Source organism: Laccaria bicolor, genomic scaffold, assembly GCF_000143565.1.
Source record: "Laccaria bicolor S238N-H82 LACBIscaffold_105 genomic scaffold, whole genome shotgun sequence".
Lineage (NCBI taxonomy): Eukaryota > Fungi > Basidiomycota > Agaricomycetes > Agaricales > Hydnangiaceae > Laccaria > Laccaria bicolor.
The window spans coordinates 583-9,316 of NW_001889976.1; the positions used below are offsets into that span (position 1 = coordinate 583).

Here is an 8,734-nt window from a genome sequence, read left to right on the forward strand (position 1 = left end):
CATTCCAACTGACGATGAATGACCCAGAATCTTGCATTAAACCAACAGCTCCCCGAACTCGACCTCTTCCGCTTTGGCCTGGCAACGTTCACAGTTCAGGAATTCGAGGACGTACAGATCTTCGAAGCGGGCAGATCTCTCATCCAGTTCTTAGCTAACCAAAAGTGTCGCATGCTACTCTGCTCTCGAACATGATTGGAGGTGGGGTAACCCTCATCGTATGACTCTCAGCAGCGTTTAGGTCTAACGTTACGATGCAGAACAGGCAGCCAATTAGTGCACTTACAAATTCCCATTCGAAGACGTCCGCGAATTCATCAATTTCAGCCAACAGGTTCGTCCCTCCCTCCCTTTTACCCCACTTCCCCCACTTATCCCCTCCAGATAGCAGCAATAGGCGAATCCGGCATCCTAGGCTTCATCGAACACCTTGACTCACGCGCAACCGCCCAACTCCTCGCCCAAACACTAACAGCCTCTTCCCGCGAACAAATGATTTTCCGCCAATACGAAGGCCTCTTCCCCGTTCCTGTCGACTTTCAAACGGCGATTACGCAGAGTATGATGTGGACGCTGTTGGCGCCGTTGATTATAAGTTGTCCAGCTGGGAATCCGGTGATTGAGTTTCAGAATTTTCCGGCGTTGAATGTTGTTGTGCGTTTCCTTTTTTTCTTGTCCTTCATCTTTCTTCCCTTCCCCCTCCCTCTCCTCCTCCTCCTCCTCCCAACTTACCCATCTTCGACACAGAACAACCCCGATCCAACACCCTTCGTCAACACCTCCATCCCAGACAACAACACCAACCCCGCCATCACGCATAACCGCTCCATTCCCCTCTCCTTGCCCGGACGACAGGTCAATCTTACTTGAGATTTACCCGGTCAAGCGATAGGCCCCAATAGTTTTGTTACGAATACGACTGCTGGTCTGCCCCGGGTGAGGTTTGGTTTTAGTTTCATCTCTTCTTCCACCTATGTTTAAATCATGCGTGCGGGACTGAAGAATGGAATGTGATATAGTTCATAGCCTGGATATCGCAACTCAATACCACCTACACCGTCCTCGAAAACATCGTCAATCAGACGGGAACGACGTTCCAGCCGAATGGCACCGTTTTTGGGAATGGGTCGTCGCCTATTGTTAATGCTACCATGCACGTACCCCCTTTTTTGTGGATCGAATTTAGTGACTGATAAACGTATCAAAGGTTCATTGCGATAACGGATGAAGATATCTTCGTGACGCTGTTCAACATTTCGTTCATCAATCCGCATATTGTTGCTGGGCCTGCTGTTTATCAGGCTGGTTGAGCTCCGTTGGAGCGCACATCCCTTACCATTGGGCTGTGGACGACTTAGCTTCTACGTAGCTATGGACGACATCTTTTCTTATACGGACAACGTGCCCCCCTCAAGCACAACTTCCTCACTTTTCGTTTGACCTATTATCCTTTCCTTGTAGCACACGACATAGACCATTGACTTGCGACGATCTGATTATCTTATCATGTCTTTACTACGTGTACTTTTACGTGCTATTTAGTATTTACGAATGCCAGGACAATTGCCAGTTTGACAAGCCCTGGGGAAAGTGATCAAGCAACAATTGTACATGTTTTTGCGTCTCTTGCTTCTCAACAACATGCTCCCGTCAAGGCTCTTCAAAAACTTGGGCATCCTACCACCACTACGCAGCCTCATAGTTCCACACCACCCATCCATCTCTTTTCAGCTGCGACCCGCAGCTTTTTCAACAGCCAGAAGACTTCCCATACCTCTCGCTCACAGACCGTACACCACATCTCTGCCACATACAGAGCCAATATCAGAGGATGCCTCTTCCTCTTCCTCTTCTTCCTCACCCTCCTCCTCCTCTTCTCCATTAACAACCACCTCTTCCCAACCCCGACTCTCCATGACATTCACATGTACAGTTGAGGGATGCGGCGAACGCTCAACCCACCAATTCACAAAACGCAGCTATGAGCGCGGTATTGTGTTGGTTGAATGTCCGGGGTGTAAGAATCGGTGGGTTCCATCTTTTCTTTTGAGATTAGGGTCTGACTCGCAAGAACGTAGACATCTGATAGCGGACCACCTGGGCTGGTTCAAATTCGGCACTGAGGAGGGGAAGAATCCTACGATTGAGGATATACTCCGTTCTAAGGAGGAGAAGGTTCGAAGGGGAAGTTTGGGTGCTGGTGGGGTGGTGGAGTATTATGACTGAAGTTGAGGAAGTTTTATGTTGGTTCCCCTACTGTGCTGTGATGAACTACCCCCGCTTACATATTCTATTGGATTGGTTAACTTATAGGCTTGTAATTCGCGTTGAGCTGAAAAATTCTAGTAATTTCTGGATAGGCAGGACCTAAGCTAGCTTGCGCACCTCAACCCCTCCCCGGACATGTCACGTGACTTACCACTTCGAACCTTGAACGCCATCTTTTTAGTACTCCATCTCGCTCAGACCGCGATATGATCATGGTTGGCATAATATTACGGTATTCCAATAAATAAAAATGTAATTTAGGCAGATTTTCTTTTTGTGTATGTACACATAATCATCTAGAGAGAGAATATACTACAGTTACATTCACGATCTTAGGCATTATATTGCTACCAGCTCAAATATGTATGCATGTCCTTATGGCCTAGGTGGTTGAGCTCTGTATCGTGGGAACTGCAATTGCTCAAGGTGTGAGGTTTGACTCCCGTAGTAAGATTATTTTTTGCATTTGGTTTTATGGCTCAAAAAGTCCGTAACCTGGATTATGGTGAGTTCCGACAGTCATTTTTTCAATGCCAAGTGGGTTAGTTTCTGGTAAGTTTGCTGCCATTATTTATGAAAGTTTGAGCCAAATCAGGATAACCGTGAAGCCATTTTTTTCATATGTCCAATAAATAGGCTGTGTTCTGTTTATTTTCTCCCCTCAATATATATATCAAATATGTAAAGAAACGTAGAAAATGTGCGAAGTCGAACGTTGATCTTGAAATATAAGATTTGATAATGTCACGTGACGTGTCCAGGGAGGGGTTGAGGTGCGCAAGCTACCTAAGCTAATATGTCACGATGGCGAGGACGCGTGCGCGACGGACTCTGGACCGAGGAGCAGACGTTGAACAGGAGTGTATTCGTCCGCGACTGTCCTTTTCACCCGGCCTGAGGGACCCCTACCCAAAACCATCCTCGCAAATTGAACTCTTAACCATAGCGCATCCGCCTCCAAACTTTTACTTCAAAGATGGCCTTTGAAGGCGGTGCTGCAGCAGCTAATCCACGAAGGACCATGATCGCACTTGACAAGATCCCATGGCCATGAACTGGAGGAACTCTTGTACTCGCCACAAGCTGTCCAAGTTCAGGCGTTGGTGGTCAATGCCAATCAGTGGCTTTATCCAACGCTAAAACCCTGGATCAAAGACCCATTTTTTGCGAGGCATGGTCGCTTGTTCATAGATCATACAAGGCTTTCTGGAACAACTATTGTATCCTGACGGATTCACTCCAGAGATCTTTTCAACGATCGCGAGCCTCTGTAGTTCGACCCGCTCTTCGAGCGTAATCACCAGGCAGGCATTTTGGAAACAACTGTGGACAAATGGCAGCGTCCTCGTATGACTGACAATGCTTCGATCAATCGGAATGACGAGAGGCTACGAGCATTATCCCTTATAGTTCCCTACGCTATAGCCGCATGCCAGCTGGACCTCCCTCTCCCATACATTTGTTTGGTTTTTGGCATCGTTCGTCAGTTCGGCCACCCCAAGCCAGAACCGAATCTCAACCATCCACAACCTCTACTTACAAATTGACCATCTGCTCCTCGAGCATCATCACCTAATCATCATACCGGGGCAACATTTTTTCGAAGCCACCGCGAACAATCGTTTGTCGACTGCCAGCACCCTCGCTTTTCGCGGGCATCCATTGAAGGAGTGTTCGTCCACAGTTTGAGCTTGGCTATCGGGTCACCTATTCCAAGCCTGCCAGCATGAATACCTACAAATCGAGCCTCTCCCCCCAAGGACATAAATGCTTTGAACAGGCACTTTTAGGACGACCGTAACGATGGTGATTTGGCTATGGAATGAAAATGGAAGCTGCAAGCATTACCTCCCGAGATCTCAGCCGTTGCTGTATCCCAGCCAGCTGTCCCTCTCTCCCTCACAGTCTGGCATCGTTCTACGTTCATCAATTAAGTGCCCTAACCGGAACCGAATCTCAACCATTGGGGGGTTAGCCCATCTTACAACGTCATGTATATCTATATCCAGACAATGAACCACTGCAAGTCCAGGTTTCCAATAAATGTGTCCCTTTGCTCATTCTATCAGGTTGGTATGATGAATGGTCATGCTCAAACCCTCATTTAGGCCCTCTCCCTTTCCGTTCCACACATCCACTTCCACCGCGGTCCGCATCGCCCACTGGAACGAGGCCACAGGCAGCAGAAACACCCATCATAAACATCTTTCATATATGTTGATGTTGCTCACGGGATAGATAGCAACATCGCTTGGTTGTGCTGGAAAAAGAACATCCAAGTACACAACACACCATTGATGACGTCTTTCACAAAATAGTTTCGTTTTGTTGGGACGATTCTGGACACCGTGATTATAGAGAAACGGAACCTCTATATATTTTCCCTGGTGGGCAAAGGCTATCGGCGCTTGGGGCTCTTCATTGTTGTGTTGTTCTGGTAGACGTTGGCTTGGTATCAAGACGTCGTTGATGGGCTGGGATTGTGTTGGTTTTAGCTAACTTATTGACGTAGATATTTCTGGTGATAAATGTAATGTATTTCACACCATTTTGACATGTACAGAAAACGAAATTGGAACCCCACCATCACAGTCGAATATGTGTAATCCCGAACCTCTCTACGTTCAACGCCTCCAACCGAGCCCAATCCTCCGTATGGCACACGTCAGCGAAAAACCCAATTGCCGCCGTCCTCAGTTGCATGATGGGGCGGCCTTCGGTCCTGGCTAACCACCTAGACTCAACCATATTCGCGACCTTTCCATCCTGGGCTGAAATGCATCCCCACAGCTTGATGGTCGTGAGATTCGGACAAATAATCTCCGACGGGGTGTTCTCGACCAGCTGGTTGTCCCCACTGCCCAGAACCTTTTCTGAATAGATGACTGGTGGTGTATACGTCAACTGCCTGAGCACCTCATCCGTCACGCACAGATGCTTTTCGTGATCTTCCGTGATAGACAACGAACCCAATGACTTCGATATCTGCGGATATGCGAGGCACTCCGCTATCTCTTCCGTGGAGATATCGCACTCCTGAATGATGAACTGCTAAATGGTGCAACCTGAACGTAGGAGGAATGCGAGGAAGTGAGATTGTGGCCAGCGGCCGGCAGAACATTCCAAGGGCAGTGGGTAAGACCCCGTCCGCCTCGGAGAGCGAGAGATCCTTCAGAGCTGGTAGAGTGACTTGGTCAAAGAGAGCTGCCAGGTTACCTGCAGTACTTAGATAAAGACGTTCTAAAGTGTTGTGGACAAATAGGCCATCGTCGTTACCGACCGGATACATGGGAAGAAGGAGTCTCAGTTCCAGGGATTTGAGGTGAGGACAGATCGCGAGAAAACTAAGACCCTCGGACATAGAGATGTCGGGGCCCAACGAGAAGTGTGTGAGCTGCTCCCAGGGAAAGGCGAGCATCCTGTATGATTCCCGGCTCAGCCAGCTAATAGAATGCAGCCGTGGTGCGGAGACCATCATAGATTTAATGCGGTCCACATCTTCTTGTGCCCACGAGTAGCAACTTTCGTCCAAGTATACCTCTTCAAGTAAAGGATATGGAAAGCAAGACTGATCTGCTCTGAAATTTCGGTCGCTGATTGATGGCCGCATATTGCTAAGTAGAATAATTGATTCGTGATATCTGCACTACAATTACATAATGTACATCTATGTTTTTCGAACTGCATGCTCCCTCTCTTTGCGATCTATTCAATGCTCTCACCATGTAACATCGTGTTCTTCCCAATCCCAACCCCAGGTCTATGCTGCCATAGGGACTTTGCTAGCTTTGGCTCCACGTATGCACATTTGCTTTCGGTCTTTTGTTACTACTTGTGTTTTACATCACACTAGTAGAGCAAATTTTTCAAGCTCATCGTGGGGTATCAGCGTGCTATAGCTCTTCCTCTTGGCTTTTCCAGAGTGTTCTATTTCTTTCGAGGGCATTCAAGGGGTCTCAAGACGGATCATCACCATGATCAGGGTCCCAATATATAAAATTTCAATAAATCATATACTGGCTTGAGTGTCCCACCGACTACTTGCGCGTTCAGCCCGACATCTGGCTTTTCTTTGATTACTTCTCTCTATGTCAGCCTCTCCAGACGCTCCGGATGAAGATTCAGAGTATGAGGCTGAATTCACGTCGGAGCAAGCTAACGAGGTCACCTGCAATCGCTGCTCGAGGGTGTTTCCTTTGGGTACGAAGTTGAGATTAGTGCACAGCAAGAAGAACGGACAATCCGACCGGTTTTTCTGTCCCGAGTGTTTTGAGTATTATCGAAGCAAAGGAACTACCGTCCGTCGGACTCAGGGCAGTAGCAATCGAGGTACGCACAATTCTTGGTCTGTTTCTTATATCTCAACGTTTACTTCTTAAAAACATAAAGCTCCTTCTGCGCTTTTCGAACCTGGCGCACATCCATTCAACGGAAAATTTGAATGTCACTCAGCGGTCCATCAACAAGTTGCGGCAGTGCAGCATATTGGTACGTCGAATTTCCTTTCATCTGTGGCGTACTTTTTGACATCCGATATTTAACTATAGAGGGCGCTTATCCGATGGTTGCAGTGGGGGAGATCTCTCAGCACATGGGGCAGGTCAACCTCAACGTGAATCACGGTGCATCCTCGCGGAAATCGATTATCCAACACAACAAGAAGACTCCTAAACCCTCTGGGGTTCAACTCAACTTACTTCCAATCAACTCGTCCTCGACTCTTCCGTTCCTGGCATTGAAGTCTAAACCCCTCATAAATCCCGGATATCAAGAAGCCCATCAATTTTACAACGAAATGCGTGCCCATTTTGCCAACAAAGCATATAGTGGTGTTGCAAATGCGGAACTCATTGTTGTAAAGGTTTGGATGATGATGCGGGTTCCAAACCGCAAATCTCCTGCCCCCGTTTCTGTAAGTTTGATTTTCATACGATAAATTCTAAGTTTATCTTTATCTACTCAGGATATCTTCGAAGCCCTTTCGGACATTCCGGTCCATATTGGTGCTAGTGATCTCAAGTGGGTGCTATACCACGCACTCCTCCCTCACTATGTCAAGTGGTCGAAAGGCTTCCCTCTCCATCCAGATGAGTGTCAAATTCGAAACAAACACTGGGTTGAGCTTGTTCCCAAACAGCCAGACGTTGATGCGGTGGCAGATCATTTTTTTACTTCCAAGGGGAAGAACAAGGCAAAGGTCTTTGCGCCGAAACAAGGCATTGAGCTTTATCTTGCCATCACCCATGAGAAGTACGATGCCATCTTGCAACATCTTTCTGACATTGAAGAGGTAATCAACCATTTTGCTTCTGACTCAATCAGTAAGAACTCAATCTTGTGTTTTCTAGGGCTATCAATGCAACGAGAATGGGTCAACAAGTCTCAGTCAGGTCATTTTACCAGCAAAGAAGAGCACTGGCAAGCGGAAAGCTCGAGATTTTGATACCGAGGTAAGAGTTTGTTTTTCAGGTAACTTCTTCATCAACTGACGCATATCTAAGAACATTGCGATAGCAAACGGCGCTGAACAGGCATCTCCACATCCGTCGCTCGATCAAGTCAAACATGCTCTTCTACTCCAGCAGCCTCCAAGGAAAAAGAACATGCGATCACTCTGTAAGTTTTTACGCTATGAATACGTATGAGCTTGCTATGAAAAGCGCTAACTCGAAACTGTTTTTTTTTAGTTGAAATTATTACGATTACTGCGCAATTTCTTCGACCACCGTCACGCCCATCTTTCGCGGAGTTGGTGCAGAAACCAGAGTTTCTCCTTCATCCGGAGAAATTCCCACCTCGTCAAATGAAATTTTCGTATCCGCCATCATCGAAACCACTCCAGGGCGCGTTCAAAATCGCTCATTTTGGCCATACTGACATTCCGCTGTTTGGCAACTCCACACGAGTTTGCACCAAGCAGACGTTCTCTACTTCAGAGAATTCCAAGAAACCTGTCATTTACCAAAGTCAGGTCCAGGCGGCGAACCTAAGTGTCGAGCTGAATTGCCTGGGGTGGGCTTCCGCTCTGATGGATCTCGTTTATAAGTTCATGGAGAAAGAGGTGACTGTTCGTGGATTGCCGGCATTTGAGGTTCCACAAATGCGATATGTCCAGGCTGGTCTCGCCATCTCCAACGATGCAGAAGGCAGGCAGAATGCCTATCTTCTCGAAGAATTCATTGATTCCGAAGCCCCCGGCTGGTTCGTCAAGTATCTAAATAATAACTCAGCAAAACCCTACAGATTCAAGGACGAGGAGCGTTCTATTCGTGCCGAGTTTCTTTCTTTTGCACAGCATGTCCAGTTCATAGAAACAGGTGGCCAGGCATTTGTTTCCGACCTTCAAGGCAAGTTTCTTGATTTTAATTTGGTGTTGACTTACTTTTCATTATTTTAGGTGGACGTGCTCTGCTCACAGATCCCCAGATCATCACAAACCCATGAGCTTTCAGTTCTTCCTATTTTC

General features: G+C 47.1%; 3 protein-coding genes across 3 annotated transcripts; 2 read left to right on the top strand and 1 right to left on the bottom strand.

The window, feature by feature from the left end:
• Positions 1 to 1,857: 1,857 nt before the first annotated feature.
• LACBIDRAFT_149683 (uncharacterized protein) lies at positions 1,858 to 2,226 on the top strand (the record flags this gene model as incomplete). The annotated part of the gene is made up of 2 exons (XM_001890512.2): positions 1,858 to 2,027; positions 2,079 to 2,226. Coding segments are annotated over 2 exons (318 nt in total), but the record flags the coding sequence as incomplete, so codon positions are not given.
• Positions 2,227 to 3,238: 1,012 nt separating this feature from the next.
• On the bottom strand, positions 3,239 to 4,563 carry LACBIDRAFT_335642 (uncharacterized protein; the record flags this gene model as incomplete). The annotated part of the gene is made up of 8 exons (XM_001890515.1): positions 3,239 to 3,351; positions 3,467 to 3,591; positions 3,627 to 3,656; positions 3,809 to 3,819; positions 3,854 to 3,975; positions 4,007 to 4,083; positions 4,500 to 4,528; positions 4,561 to 4,563. 8 exons carry the CDS (start codon positions 4,561 to 4,563, stop codon positions 3,239 to 3,241), a joined length of 510 nt encoding a protein of 169 aa, XP_001890550.1.
• Positions 4,564 to 6,356: 1,793 nt separating this feature from the next.
• Positions 6,357 to 8,712, top strand: LACBIDRAFT_296159 (uncharacterized protein; the record flags this gene model as incomplete). Its single annotated transcript, XM_001890513.1, has 8 exons — positions 6,357 to 6,597; positions 6,658 to 6,756; positions 6,816 to 7,180; positions 7,232 to 7,558; positions 7,617 to 7,718; positions 7,770 to 7,884; positions 7,956 to 8,615; positions 8,666 to 8,712. The coding sequence occupies 8 exons, from the start codon at positions 6,357 to 6,359 to the stop codon at positions 8,710 to 8,712; spliced, it is 1,956 nt and encodes a 651-aa protein (XP_001890548.1).
• Positions 8,713 to 8,734: the final 22 nt, after the last annotated feature.